The sequence below is a fragment of the Rhamphochromis longiceps genome, linkage group LG18 (genome assembly GCF_057381845.1).
Source record: "Rhamphochromis longiceps isolate RC_006_pf linkage group LG18, R_longiceps_female_GT1.1, whole genome shotgun sequence".
Taxonomy (NCBI): Eukaryota; Metazoa; Chordata; class Actinopteri; order Cichliformes; family Cichlidae; genus Rhamphochromis; species Rhamphochromis longiceps.
Genome location: NC_140574.1, coordinates 2899016 through 2915512, shown reverse-complemented (window position 1 = coordinate 2915512; position 16497 = coordinate 2899016). Strand labels below are relative to the sequence as shown.

At 38.6% G+C, this 16497-nt stretch overlaps 1 protein-coding gene across 1 annotated transcript; it reads left to right on the top strand.

Moving 5' to 3' along the window:
• The first annotated feature begins 8050 nt into the window (after positions 1–8050).
• LOC146647414 (signal-regulatory protein beta-1-like) lies at positions 8051–14900 on the top strand. Its single transcript, XM_085389973.1, has 5 exons — positions 8051–8093; positions 8186–8506; positions 11982–12098; positions 13788–14093; positions 14200–14900. The coding sequence occupies exons 1-5, from the start codon at positions 8051–8053 to the stop codon at positions 14373–14375; spliced, it is 963 nt and encodes a 320-aa protein (XP_085246099.1). The 3' UTR covers positions 14376–14900.
• The last annotated feature ends 1597 nt before the right edge of the window (positions 14901–16497 follow it).

The following is a 16497-nucleotide window of genomic DNA, read 5'->3' as shown; positions in this document are numbered from 1 at the left end:
TATATTCGTATTACTCTCTCCCACAGTCTAATTTTTTCACTCCTCTTTAGCACAGACTATGATGAAAGATCTCTTACCTGAGTGGGCGCCGTGTGCACATTCAGAGCAGTGGGCCAGTCTGAATGCTTTTGTGTGACATCAGGAGAAAATATCCAGCGTGAAACTTGCCTTGAACAGGTTCATCTGTTTTCAGTTCACAGTAGATTGTGGGCCATGTAAGAGCTTGAGTAGCTTCTGCAGAAAAACGTGAGAGAAAGGTCATTTTGACTTATACTAAGTGTGATTTTGGTGCTGAAGAGAAGGCATCTCTTTGTGATCATCTGCACACCAAAAACATCTAAAATAAAAATTTCACACCATCTTTTGGCAGTAAATTATTCTTTGCTTTAAAAATGCTGCAGAAACAGTTTTATTTTTGTGAATTCGCAGAGGCACTGCCCCTGGGACTGTATCAGCATGAGCGCCCAGTTCTGTGGTGACCCCTTGTGGCAAGAGCTGAGAGTAGCTTCTTTTTTTATTGCATGGTTGAATACGGTTTTGTTTTTCTGCTTTTACTGTCAGACGTAACAGAAACCTGACACCATTTTCTGTGCTGCTGCTGTCCGGCCTGGCTTTGGATCTGGATTTAAGACTGCTAAATGCATTTTTCTGAGAAACAGTATACTGACAAGTGTCAGGGTTTATTTATTTATCTCATTCAGTAACAAACAAACAAAAACACACAGATATGTTTTGAAATTCTGTGAGATCCTCTACATGCCAAATAACTTTGTCAAATGAGAAGTGTTCATGTTTATGTAAAACATTTGTACATGATAATAAATGTCATATATGAGTAAAGATAAATAAGTTCTCTACGTACAAAGACACAGAACAAGACCAAATCTTTTTTTCTTTGGTTTCAACAGTTCTGACCACAGACGACTGGATCTTTTTAAAATGCTATAAATCCAGCTTTGGCAAAGAAATGTCACCTTACTAATTACTGTAAACTACTCCCCCCCCAAAAAAGACCAACACAGAGCACCATTATATGACTATATAATTCACCTTTGTTCTTCATAGGAATGCCCTTTGATTTTGAACTACTTAGTTCTTTTGAATAACCACATGATGGCGGTCTTATCCTTTTCGTTTTTAATCTCAGCACTAGCAGCAAACTCAAATCCACAAAACTTGTCATCATATGTTTGTTTCAAACGAACCACAGAGACCTTATTGAAACTTTTATTTACTGTGGTAAGAAAGAAGGGAAACAAACTGCCAGACAAATGTGGAAATCCAGCATCACCTTCAGAGACGTTACTTAAGTTTAAAGCAAAAAAGGAGACACTGAGGTTTTAAAATCTTTAGTTGTTAATATTTTTACAAGGCAAAAAGTCACGAAGACACTTTGCAAATGTAACATAATTGTGAAATTGACCAAACTATTAATTAAAACATTAAAAATATTAACAAAGTTATCAGTAAGCTTTAAATGAGCCCATAACCTGCTGTGTTTATGTTTTGAATTAACAAAACTAAAAGGGGCCAATAAAAATATTGTTTTAGATGATAAAAGCTTTTACCAAAGGAAATGAATAAACTTCAGCCCAAACATTCAGACTGCACAACAAGATTTTAAGATTTTTTTATTAAAAATAAAATAGTCTGATCTGTTTAAGAGTAAATCTACGTATAAACATAAGATACACTAAATTATAATGAAAAACTGGCAATACACGATTATTAAAGGCCTTATAAAAACACTGTTTTCACTGTTTACTTGAAAGCACAGTATAGAGCCTTTGTTAATTTTATTAGTACCAACAGTCAGGATTAATACAAGATGCATACACAGTATTTCCACTCACAGGTAAATATTTGTATGCAGACTGACTATTTTTTCCCAGAAGTACACACTGTGTGAGTGTTACGAGTTTAACAACACCCCGTCTACTCACCTGTAGTCACACAGAAGCCTCTTCTGTGAAAGCCCATTTGAAATGGTGCTTATAATCAGCAAATACACTAAAGTGTGCTCAAGTGCACAATTACCTCTCTGGCTTTGCAACAACATCACTGATCTCTTTATAACTTTTATTTTATTTTGGAAGCACAGTGTGGATCTCCAAAAGATCGGCTGCTTTGGCTTCAAAATAAAAGTAATAAATCAAATTGTATGTGGACTGTAGGGGCTGTTGGGAACTTTAAGGATATGTTAGAAATCACGTGGCCCTCAAAATATATAACACTGTCCAGTCATTTTTAGGATTCATGGGTTTGCAGCTTAGCACCTTTAAACGTGTTAACAGAAGAACTTTCAGGTCAAACATTTAACAGAAAGTCTGAAGTGTTTCAAAATACTTCATCCTCTAGCTGGGTTTGAAAAAACAGACAACTGATCAAAATATTGCAGCAAAAATGATAAAACAACATAATAAATGAAATTGTACGAAAGGCTTTTTAAACATGTCTAATGTGCCCACTGCAGGGGCTGATGGGAGCTTTGAGGACCTGTTAGAAACCACGTGGCCCTCGTCTGATCTCACAGCTCGTCCTTGTTTGGCCTCAGCTGCATCAGAGCGCCACTTCTCCCCAGGTTCACCAGAGGAAACACCACTGCACAAAATGCTTTTCCTCCCAGCTGCTGCTCTGTGCTGTCTGTGTTCAGGTGAGTGTTTCCAGCCAATCAGGAGCCAACAAAGTCAACCTGTAACAAACACTGTCACACTAACCTTCATCTATCTGTCTGTGTCTCTACAGCACTGGTTACCATGGCAGCAGAACAGCTGATTCAGGAGCAGTTATCACAGACTGGGAGAGCTGGTGAAACAGTTGCCATAAGCTGTAAAAGCACTGACCAGTGTGACAAAAAACAGATTTACTGGTACCAGAACACAGAAAAAGATCCTCTTAAAGTGATTCTGCGCATTGATCTGGCTGATGGGGCAGTTAACTCACGCTACAATCATCCCCAGAAACAAGATTTCAATGCTTTAAGAAAACCAGGTGGCTGTGAATTGGTCATCAAAGATATTAAACCCCAACTTACAGCCACTTACTACTGTGTTTGTTGGAAAGGTTCCCACAGTGAGAAATGATCCCTGCAGCCTGAACAAAAACCAACAGATGAACAGATGTCAGACAGTGTGACAGGAAGAGAGCAGTAAACCACAGCCAGCCTCTATGTGATCAATAAAAAAGAAGAAATTAAAAGTTTCAAAGAAAATTGTTTTCAGGTACTCTGTTCTCCTTCTCTTACAAACAGCACAAATTTGTGGTGAAATAAATTTTCTTTCCCTCCTAATGTGATATTTTTTTGTTTAATTTTTTTCTTCGAAAATCAAGTTAAATGAAGAGCAAAACACATACCGACATACTATACATACAAAGACAATAAGATAGTTTGGTCTCAGTATCTGTATCACTAGCTTGTAAATAAATCTAAAGATGGACTAGAAAGGACGCTGAGTTGTTGCTACATTTTAAACTAAACTAAAGAGTTTATATGTTCATGTGAGAACGTGCTGTTTGGTTGAAAATGTAATATAAACTTTTTTTTTATTGATGGAGGACGTTAAAGTGATCTTATCTAAAAGTTTATAATACTAAAAATATTCTGCAACATTGCTCCTGAATCCATGTGCTGATCTCTGCTGATGACTGTTTTATATATACATGGAAAGACAGCAGGACGGCGTACTTGAAAACCTAAAACTAAGTGCTGATGAGAACTTGTTTGAAGTGAGTCGGGAGGAGATCATATTAACAGACAAAGAAATGCAAATTAATTTTCTACATGTTACATTTACAAATATTACCTTTATTATTTCATTTTATTTTATTTAAATTGCAGAGAAAATGATGGATATTGGCCCTGCGACGGACTGGTGACCTGTCCAGGGTGTACCCCGCCTCTCGCCCTATGACAGCTGGGATAGGCTCCAGCGCTCCCCGCGACCCTGAAAAGGATAAGCGGACGCAAATGGCTGGATGGATGGATGTCACAGTGTTGGCTGCAAAATGACCATTAGCTGAATCAACCACTCACATAGCTGATGTAGCTGTGGCAAAGCTTTAGTTTCCATTTTATAGCAGATTTACAGCTGAGCACTGTACAAGTCTTAGTTGATGACGTTGTTTTCTAGACACATGCAATGACATACAAAACACAGAGGATATGGATGTTAAAAGCCATAAATCAATAAAAACAGAAAGAACAGCTCAAAAGACCAAAAAGAAAGAAACATAAAAAAATTAAAAGCAACTCTCGTACTGTATAACACTGGAGAGTGTCTATATGGGTCCACACCTCTGAGTGTTAAATACAACACTGTTGAGTGTTAAATTAACACTTTGACAGTGTTATGTGTTTAAAAGTAACCTAGTCAGTTTTGAAGATTAACAATGGCTAACACTGAGCAGTGCTGATTTTCTAACACTGGAAAATAACTCAAAATGTTAGAAATATTCCAGTGTTAGAAAATCAGCACTGCTCAGTGTTAGCCATTGTTAATCTTCAAAACTGACTAGGTTACTTTTAAACACATAACACTGTCAAAGTGTTAATTTAACACTCAACAGTGTTGTATCTAACACTCAGAGGTGTGGACCCATATAGACACTCTCCAGTGTTAATTTAACACTGGAGATTTTGCTGTGTATTGGGGCAGACTGCACGTAGTTCAACTGCAGAAGCAGGCAAAGGCACAAAGGCGCAGTAGGTTTCTTTAAATGTGTCAAATGTGTCCACTGCAGGGGCTGATGGGAGCTTTGAGGACCTGTTAGAAACCACGTGGCCCTCGTCTGATCTCACAGCTCGTCCTTGTTTGGCCTCAGCTGCATCAGAGCGCCACTTCTCCCCAGGTTCACCAGAGGAAACACCACTGCACAAAATGCTTTTCCTCCCAGCTGCTGCTCTGTGCTGTCTGTGTTCAGGTGAGTGTTTCCAGCCAATCAGGAGCCAACAAAGTCAACCTGTAACAAACACTGTCACACTAACCTTCATCTATCTGTCTGTGTCTCTACAGCACTGGTTACCATGGCAGCAGAACAGCTGATTCAGGACCAGAAATCAAAGACCAGGAGAGCTGATGAAACAGTGTCCTTAGCGTGTACAGGCATTAACCAGTGTGACACCAATTTTGTGTACTGGTACATGAGAAAAGATGAGGGAACATTAACAGCGATTCTACGTTTTGATCGTAGTGGTGAAAAAAAGCCCACAGCTTTCAGTCATCCTCTAAAAGACACATTTTCAGCTATGAGGAAAGAAAATAGTGGTGAGCTGGTGATCAGCAGATGTACGATTGATCATTCAGCCACTTACTACTGTGCCTGTTATAAAGGAGGTGCCCACAGTGAGAAATGATCCCTGCAGCCTGAACAAAAACCAACAGACGAGCAGATGTCAAACAGTAAACCACAGCCCAGGCTTCACCTCCATCACAGACGGAGTAATAAAGATGAAGAAATAAGAAAGTCGAGGTTTACTCACAGAACAAGTCAGACTAATATTATCACATAACTTATAATATTAATCATTTGTAATAATAATGGATTGCATTTATATAGCACTTTTCTAGACACTCGAAGCACTTTACAATACCACTATTCATTCACTCTCACATTCACACACTGGTGGAGGCAGCTACAGTTGTAGCCACAGCTGCCCTGGGGCAGACTGACAGAGGCGAGGCTGCCATATCGCGCCATCGGCCCCTCTGGCCAACACCAGCAGGCGGTAGGTGAAGTGTCTTGCCCAAGGACACAACGACCAAGAGTCAGAGTCTGAACCAGCAACCTTCTGGTTACAAGACGAGCTTCCTAAACCCCTGAACCATGGTTTAAGACTGCTGCTGCATAAATGTGATATTCTACGCTGGTTACAATTTTTTATATACATATAAAAATCAGCAGGGCATGTCACTTGAAAACCTAAAGCAAATTACAGAAAAAAAGCAGTTTGAAATCCTGTTTACAGACGAGATGCTGTGATAAGGTTTCATTAATTTTATTTTTACATTTTTGTATTCACTTTATTTCATTTTATTGTACTGAAAAACAGAATATTGGCTGCATACTTACATTTATTCACTTAGCTATGTGGCAAATTGAATCACATGGAAGCTCAGCTGTTACTTGGAATCCAACCAAAAAACGATCATGAACGATTGAAGATTGTTGTAACGTTTGAATGATACGTGTAAGTTTTGTTTGGCTGGAGCAAACATCGAACGATGCCGTTACAAGTTCAATAAGCTAAACGTGACTGTTACACTGAGCATTAAACACTGGGAACCGTGTGAGTACACACGCCAATAGATATATGACAATAAATAAGCTGTTTTTAGATTTGTTAACTGGACATGTCGTATATTATACTTTTAAAAGTATCTCCTACGTTGGCAGGTGAAGGTTTGGAACAAAACGGGTTCAGGACTGATAATAATTTTGGTATCTTTTCGCAATTTTGCATTTTCCAGTTATCAGCCACGGACTCAGTTTCTGTACATCCACAGAAACTGCAAAATAAGGTCATTTAAGAATAGAAATGAAAATAACTGCTCAAAGGACAAAAAGGAAATACAATAATAAAAAGAACAAATCTATAGCTTTAAAAAAAGTGACTCTTTTACTGAGTTTAAAACCACGTTATAACAAAAAGTGTCCATATTAGTGCAGACTGTATGAAGTTCAACTGTAGAAGCAGGCAAAGACACAAAGGCGCAATAGCTTCCTTTAAACGTGTCTAATGTGCCCACTGCAGGGGCTGATGGGAGCTTTGAGGACCTGTTAGAAACCACGTGGCCCTCGTCTGATCTCACAGCTCGTCCTTGTTTGGCCTCAGCTGCATCAGAGCGCCACTTCTCCCCAGGTTCACCAGAGGAAACACCACTGCACAAAATGCTTTTCCTCCCAGCTGCTGCTCTGTGCTGTCTGTGTTCAGGTGAGTGTTTCCAGCCAATCAGGAGCCAACAAAGTCAACCTGTAACAAACACTGTCACACTAACCTTCATCTATCTGTCTGTGTCTCTACAGCACTGGTTACCATGGCAGCACAGCTTATTCAGAACGATTTGACATCTACAAAGAAAGCTGGTGAAGCAGCATCCCTAAAGTGCACAGGGTTCGACCAATGTGACAATAATTACATGTACTGGTACATGAAAAAAGATCGAGGATCATTCACAGTGATTGTGCGTTTTGACCGCATTGAAAAAAAAACTTCAAAGTTCACTCATCATCTAAAAGAGTCATTTTCAGCTATGAGTGACAAGGATGATATTGTACTGTTGATCAACAAATGCAGTGTGGAACATTCAGCCACCTACTACTGTGTCTGTCACAAAGAAGTTCCCCACAGTGAGAAACGATCCCTGCAGCCTGAACAAAAACCAACAGATGAGTCTGTGACAGGAAGAGAGCAGCAAACCACAGCAACATCCTAATCCATTCATACGTGCTGCAAATTTTATCTCTGTTATACGTTTATTTCTTCATTGTCTTCTACATTATTGCAAAATACACTCTGTAACAAACGCTTGTTTTTCTAATCAAAGATATTTAAGGTATTATCTTTTGCAATCATACCCTGATGAGCCTGATATCAGTGCAAAATTACAAATAATATGTAAGCCAGACATTGTTGCCTGTCATCTCAAAAAATCTGATTGGATTTTTACTACTTGTTTGAGATCTCTTACACTGTATGTGAAACTATACTTATTTATATATTAATTTATACAACACTAAAAATCTTCTCCCAATCATGTCAAGTTTCTCTGAACTCTTTTGAAATATGAGTCTTGCTCAAAGCTTTTAACCTTTGAAAAGTTTAAAGAAGGAAAAGAGAAGATTCTCAATGTTTTATGGAGGATTTAAAATGCAGATTTATTTAAAATCTAATATTACTAATCTACGCACTGCAGGGGCTGATGGGAGCTTTGAGGACCTGTTAGAAACCACGTGGCCCTCGTCTGATCTCACAGCTCGTCCTTGTTTGGCCTCAGCTGCATCAGAGCGCCACTTCTCCCCAGGTTCACCAGAGGAAACACCACTGCACAAAATGCTTTTCCTCCCAGCTGCTGCTCTGTGCTGTCTGTGTTCAGGTGAGTGTTTCCAGCCAATCAGGAGCCAACAAAGTCAACCTGTAACAAACACTGTCACACTAACCTTCATCTATCTGTCTGTGTCTCTACAGCACTGGTTACCATGGCAGCAGAACAGCTGATTCAGGAGCAGTTATCGCAGACCAGGAGAGCTGGTGAATCAGTCTCCATCAGCTGTGCAGGAACTGAGTTGTGTAGCAAAAATACTGTGTACTGGTACCAGAAGAAAGAGAGAGAAAAGCTCACAGTGATTCTGACTGTTAACAGGAATAATGGTTATGTTTATTCAGATTTCAACCATCCACAGAAAAATGATTTCTCAGCTGTAAGGAAACAGAATGGCTGTGAGTTGGTAGTTGCAAGAATTAGCTCTGCTCATTCAGCCACCTATTATTGCTCCTGTTTGAAGTCGGGTACCCACAGTGAATAATCATCTCTGCAGCCTGAACAAAAACCAACAGACTAGCAGAAATCAGACACCTGAGCACTTTCCTCATTTCTTTTTCCTTTAACGTTTTAGAAATTCACTGTAAACAAATACAGGTTTGTGCCAGCTTAATCCTTATTTTCCTTAATTATCCTTATTTTTTATTTAAACACATCTTTTTTTATTATGTCATTAATAAATATTGTATACATGTATATTTGCTGTATATACATTTTGCTCTTTATTGCCGTGGCCTTTCCCTTACCGCATGAAGTGCCTCTAGGTGAATGTTGTAGTGATTCAGAAGTGTACAGATATAATTTAACTGAATAATATAAATATATTTGCATTTTTGTTGATATTGCAAAATAAAACTAAACTTTATATAATTACCCCTTTCCAACAAAAAACATTTATTAGTAATCCTATCTAAAAATTTTGTTTAAATGTATTTAAGTGTAATTGCAAAAAGTCAGAGCACTGTTGAGCCAACCATTCCTTTAACATTAAGTAGTCTAAGGAGCTTGGAAAGAAAAGCGTCTGGACTTCTTCAAGTTACTTGAAGACGTTTCACCTCTCATCCGAGAAGCTTCTTCAGTTCTAAGGTCAAATGGTGGGGAGTCCCAGATTTAAACCCAGTGGGAGTTTCCCCCCACAGAGGGACAAAAGGACCCCTGATGATCCTCTAATCGCCTGAGCCAAGGTGTGAAAACAGGCGTGGGTCCCAATCAGCCAGAGTTTCGGGTGAGTTCATTGTGAAACCTGGCCCCACCTTATCATGTGATTTCCTGAGGTCAGATGGCCCAGGATGTGAGTGGGCGTTAAGGCGTCTGGGAAGGGATCTCAAAACTGGATTATAGATGGCAGAGAGTTGGTGTCATAAACCCCGCCTCTGTTCAAAGATGGTCACTCACAGTGGGCATAGATGGCTTCTTTCACTCCTCTTTCAAACCATCTGTCCTCTCTGTCCAAAATGTGAACATTGGCATCCTCGAAAGAGTGACCTTTATCCTTAAGATGCAGATGGACTGCTGAGTCTTGTCCTGTGGAGGTGGCTCTTCTGTGTTGTGCCATGCGCTTGTGAAGTGGCTGTTTGGTCTCTCCAATGTGGAGGTCTGAGCATTCCTCGCTGCACTGTACAGCATACACCACATTGTTAAGTTTGTGTTTTGGAGTTTTGTCTTTGGGATGAACCAGTTTCTGTCTGAGCGTGTTGCTGGGTCTGAAGTAAACTGGGATGTCATGCTTGGAGAAAACTCTCCTGAGTTTTTCTGATACACCGGCTACATAGGGGATGACAATGTTGTTGCGTCTGTCCTTCTGATCCTCTCTCGCTGGTGTCTGATCTTCTTTTCTCCTCCTCCAGTCTATCAATGTGTCTTTTAGATCCCGTTGCTAAAAGGCTGCTCAAGGTCCCACCATTACTTACTGCTTCAATCTTAAATATCGCCAGTCTATCTCTAATAATGTACCACAGGCCTTCAAGCTAGCTGTAGTTAAACCTTTACTCAAAAAGCATCTCTAGACCCAGCAGTCTTAGCTAATTATAGGCCAATCTCCAACCTTCCTTTCATATCAAACATCCTTGAAAGAGTAGTTGTCAAACAGCTAACAGATCATCTGCAGAGGTTTATTGGAAGAGTTTCAGTCAGGTTTCAGAGCTCATCACAGCACAGAAACAGCTTTAGTGAAGGTTACAAATGATCTTCTTATGGCCTCTGACAGTGGCCTCATCTCTGTGCTTGTCCTGCTAGACCTCAGTGCAGCGTTCGATACTGTTAAACATCATGTTCTATTTGTCACGGCCGGCGGGGCGAGCCATGTATTGAAGGACCCAAGATGCAGGCACTACTGATGTGAGTGGGCTTTTATTGAGGAGGACGATGTACAACAAAAGGCAAAGGATGGCAAGAACAGAACTGACAAAACCTAACTGGACAAACTAAGAATAAAACAAACCTGAAACCTAGAGACACAAACGAAGACGCAGGGAAACATAGACAGATGCAGGGGAACCACACAGGATGACAGAGGGCGATAACGTAGACAAACCAGCAACAGGCAGGAGAACACACAGGGCTTAAATACTCACAGCAGTAATCAAGGGATGGGAGACAGGAGAGGAACACACCTGGGAGAAATCAGATCTGACGAGACACGGGAAACGTAAACTAAACACACTCACATGAGACAGAGACTTTCAGAGTAAAACAGGAAACTCACAGACACGGAGAACCAGGCGAGACACTGAACTTAAAAGACAGATTCACGAGCAGACAGTGTGACACCATAGACAGACAGAGGGAACTCAGAGAAGTGGCACCAGGCAGATGGCAAACAACTTGTTCACACCTGCATTTTTAACAAGTTAGACAGTGTGTTTGTGTTGGTCACTCACAGCATGCTGATGACAAGGTGTTTAAAATCAGAACTGACAGGCCATTTCATCTTCTCCACTCCACCGCCTACTGGTGTTGGCCAGAGGGGCCGATGGCGCGATATGGCAGCCTCGCTTCTGTCAGTCTGCCCCAGGGCAGCTGTGGCTACAACTGTAGCTGCCTCCACCAGTGTGTGAATGTGAGAGTGAATGAATAGTGGCATTGTAAAGCGCTTTGGGTGCCTTGAAAAGCGCTATATAAATCCAATCCATTATTATTATTATTATTATTATTAGTGCTTCCACTTAAAGCTGCTAAGCTATTGGTACAATCAGAATAGTGTTCCCCTCATCATCTCCACACTTTAACCTTTCAATCCAAAATCTGGACTCATCACTGAACTGAACATAACATTCGTCCAGATGTTCAGGTTCCAGTGAACATGCTGACACTCTGAATCTTTCCTGTTCTGATGCTCAAGTTCATCAAGGACATATGTAAAACCTGCAGGATACAGGCGCTCGAGACCCGGAGTTCGACACCTGTGCCCCTTAAAAATGAATGCCTAACCCTAAACCTAAACCTACCAATAACTTATTTGCAACCCTGACAATGAAACCACATTCTGAGCCTCAAAAATTCCTTCAAATTTGTGAGGACCGGTATGTGTGTCCTCACAAGTGACTGTTTGTCCTCACAAAGATCGGTAGACAGGAACACACACACACACACACACACACACACACACACACACACACACACACACACACACACACACACACACACACACACACACACTTAGTGATTCTCCTATATATGAAATCCCGGAGATCATCCATATTATTATTTTTCAGGATTTGAGGAAATTGGTGATGATAAATAATAATAACCCACTAATCTGTAATTTAAAAAAAACAAAAACTTTTATGGTTCAGAAAAAGGTAAATAAAAACAAAATATAAAAAGTTACTTGTAGTTTATCCAAGAGAAGCACAGTTTCAAGGCAGTTAGCAGCCAAAATGATAAACTCCATGTGACCTTTCCTGGAAGTGAAATATGATACTTTACGCTCATTCACCTCAGCTGACAAACTCAACGGCAGAAAGGTTTTTGTATCAGTGTGTTTCAGTGTGGGAGGACCCGGTGCTGAGTCCAACAGCTATCTCATCTTTGGCTCTGGAACAAAGCTCTATGTAACAGGTAAGGCTTAAAATGTATTTCACCTACTTGATTTTACTGTTTTTGTTTGTTTTTTTTACTTAAAAGTTTATATTCTGTGCCCTTAAATGTTTTAAATGTTTGTAAAATAGTTTTAAAAAAGCAGTGCACTTAGTCTAACTTTAAAACGACAATCTAAAAGCTGTCAGAAATGTATTTAAGCTTTTTTATGTAGTGTGCTTTCCATCTTAAAACCCTGCAGACATTTAAAGAAGTGTAAGAAATAATTTAGTAACTTGTTCTCTGGTCTCAAACAGCTCCGCTCTAATGAGACGTAAGACTCTGCTTTCTCTGTCTTTCTCTTATCAAAAGAAAATTAGATTCACAAGGACTGTGGGAGATTTTCTTTCTCTCTTCTTTCTCTTAGTGTTGCACAATGTCTAATGTTAATTAAATCAAATTTAAGATATGATAGGAATTTTGGAAATTATGACAGATTAGAAGCATATCTGATCACAAAAATGTTTCTATTTTTTTTATCACTTTGCATTTAAAGGTTTTGCTGATGGAACGATGAGCCACATTTAAGCAGCTTGTTAAAAAAAATCAAACTGTGAAGAATCCTGTGATTAGAAGGTGGTGTAGTAACATCTGTAAAATGATGTGGCGCAAAAATATTCCACACATACATATAATTATATTTTGGTTCATGGTGTTAATATATTTCTTCAATTTTATATGTTTAACATGACCAAATAAAATAACTGTATGAAGGATGCGACAATTAGGAAGAGCCTGCTGCCGGTGCCGTACCTCAGCCTTCATTAGAGAAGGTTTAAATGATTTATTACTAAATATTAGACTTAACAGTTAAAGCGAGTTAAGTGCTAGAAAATATCTCTTGGTAGTTGTTGTGTATTGTTTCAATGATTTTTCATCAAAACAGCACAAATGTGAAATTTACTATTTAGAATGAGAGGAAGTTATCTTTGAATATATTTGATTAGTGATTGTGCAACTATGACAAACATGAAGCAAATATATTCAAAGATAGCAGAGACAGCTGGTTTGCTGAACGGTTGTTTTAAAAAAGTAGATAAAGAAATAAAAAGAATTAATAGTGAGCCGGTGAGCAGGAAAACATACACATGAGCAGAAATTACTTTGCACTTCTAAAGGTGCAGCAGAGCAAGTCAAACATTGTCTTGTGGATTTAAAAGACGTTTCCTTTATCTTTGACGACAATACTTCATGACCTCAGCTGCAGGGGATTCAGATAAAACCACAAACTAGTCTAATCTGGAAAAAACAGGCCAGTGATTTCCCAGGATACACATATAAACTAATATGTATCTTTATGTCATTGTAGACTAGTAATGCATTTATCATATACTTAGTATTGTGGATTCTTTAGCCATAATTCATAGTAATATTTCACTGTAGCTATTATACCAACATAATCTGTATATTTCCATTTATTCACAGGGAAGTTTGGATAATAATGATTATGAATGACATAATTTTAATTTTCTGTATGCATAGATAAAAATTAAATTCTGTTATTAAGATGCACATATAAAACTGCAGAAGATTTGTGATAAATCATGGTACATATGTGCAGTACATAAGTGGGTGAACATACTGTGTATGTGTATATGAGTGGTTAATGATTATGGTCCATGCTGACGGTGTGAATGTGTGTCTGTGCTGCTTGTTGCTGTTAAACTTTAGATAAGCCGACAGTGAAGCCGGAGGTGACCGCTTACAAAGCAGCAAACAGTACCAGCCTCGGGGGGAGGAGCGCCCTGGTGTGTCAGGCCTCAGGAATGATTCCTCCTCTGGTCCAGTTCTCCTGGAAAAGAGAGAAGAACGGCCGGCTGGAGGATCTGCCCCCTGCTGAGGTGGAGCAGCTGGAAATCAAAGAGCCAGGACGCATCACTTCCATCACGGTGCTCAATCAGGGTGATATCTACTCATATAAATACCTCTGTGAAGTCCACCATGAGAAAGGCAAAGTGACAGGTCAAAACAAAATAGGTAACTAACACTTCATGACTGAGTGATTCAACATTCAGAGAATATTCAGAGAGCGAGGAGAAGGTCATTGACATGACTTTGTTAATTCTTTCCTTTTCTTTTACAGAGATTAGAGGACCTTCTCCTCCCCCACCGCCTCCCCCACGCTGGTTTAAAGAGAGGCTGCTGTGTCTGATGTACACAGTGCTGATAGCGAAGAGTCTGGCGTACTTCTGTGGACTCTCTCTGCTCGGGATCACGAGAAAGAAGGGACGTTCAACCAACAGCACACCTGCTAACTGACTGTCTTTATACAGCTTTTATGTCTCAATTACATTAAAATTAAACTTCCGCTATATTAAACATGATGAATTTATGCTACTGACAAACTTGAAATGTTCACTGTCAGCAATACTTTGCATTTGAGTGACATATTCCTTCAAAATGAATGTGATTTATTGTAGATAATTAGAGTTTTGTACACAGTTGTCCTCATGAGAAAACTTCCTGTCATCTATCGCACACATGAAACAGAAGCTGTTATTAATTTGTAAAAACAAAAATACTTTGCTTGTGTTTGCAGTTCAACAGCTTGTTGTGTTTTATAGACAGCAACAAACTGTGCCAAGGAAAACACATTGGTACAAAAGCAGCTTTTAGTAATTTTATGTCGTTCATATTTTAAATATTGTTTTATTAATAATACTTTTTTGTTACTGTAAGAAAAAACATATTATTTTTTATTATTTTCAGCTTTCAGCTGTTACAGAGTTACTTCTGTCCGTTTGACTTATTCTTTTATAGTGTCAAATTTTAATAAATCTATTTCTGCACGAGACTTTCTTCAAGAAAAAATTATTTGAAATATCGCTTTTCATTTTTTCTGTCTTCTGTAGCAAAGTAAGCTTACAAAAATAATTATTGTGGAGTAATTCCCTATGAAAAATCTATGAAAAGCTTTATAGTTTGTTGTAAACACCAGTAAAATATTTATTTAGAATCAGATTTTGATATTTTTGACTTAACCAAATATAATAACTGATTCATAGAGAAATTAAATGGCCAAAAATAAACAGGAAGCTCAAAAAAATTGAGTCTGTAGTACTTGTTAATAAAGTTTTTCATATATGGTTTATTTTTGATTCCTATGCAGTTTCTCTGAGTTCGCTTTAATGTGGCAGAAACATTACAACATTTAAAACATCAGTAACAGTGAACAGAAAATTATTAACCCACATCTAACAAAAACAGTTCTGTAAGTACAAAAATATTTTATTTACTGTAAAACAAAAGCAAATTGAGAACTCACTTAAGTTTTTTTTAAGAAAGTTACCGAGTCTTTTCAATTAGATTAACCTTTAGACCAAGGGTGTCAAACATGAGGCCCGGGGGCCAGAATTGGACTTATTTAGACCGACCAGAAAAACATTTTTAATTTTTCCTCTAAAATTAAAATTTACAATTTTAAGTTAAGAAATAAACAAACTTTAAAGTAGTGAAAATATTATACAGAAAATAAACCGTCCAAATCTGTGATCTGGTTCAAATAATAAATAATAAATCTTCAAGCATGAATTTATAAACAGATTTTACAGACTTAATCTGAACTGTTCAAATAATTCAAGTTTATTTATGCAACGCCGTTTCACAGCAGTGGTCTCGAGACAAAAGGCTGCTGGAGGGAGAAGTCATGACCGAGCACAACACATCCTGAGTCAACAAACCATAAATATGACAGATATCTTAATTTATTTCATGATAATTTAACTTCTAGGTAATTCATATTCTCAGTATTCGACTATATTCAGATTATAGTATGTACGGCGGGCTTGTTGGTTTCGTATCACTTGGTCAAAAACAACTGAAAGTGGGTCATTAATATTGTTTGTTTGAGTGTAACTGAGTGGGTGGAGGGGGCTCAGTGGAAGAAAGAGCTCTTGCATGTGAATCTGTTCTCAGTGCATCAGCACTTCCTTCCTCGTGCAGCAGATGGGCTGCGTGGGTTTCGGCGCTGCAGCCGCCACACCGTTAGCTGCGGTTTTTCACTTTAATGATATGTTGACAGTTACACGCACTGGTTAAAGAACGATTCCAGGAACTCGGTCTGATTTCAGCTGCGTCTGCAATGATCAGTGTTTTTAATCAGTGAGAGAAACAACTCACAGATGAGTTCAAAACAACTGTGATGAAATAAAAGAAGAGGTGAAAAACCCACTCAAGAGTTCGTTGGTGACCATTTACAATGAAAAAAAGTGACACATTAAAAAAACCTTGCACAATAATAACCATTGTGCACATATACAGCTGCGTATAACAATCAACACATGTCACAATTTATGCAAGACATCACATTTGTCCAACTTTTGTTTTTTAAACTAGTGCAGTCGTTTGTGTTCTTGTTTATTTAATTTAATTAATTAATACA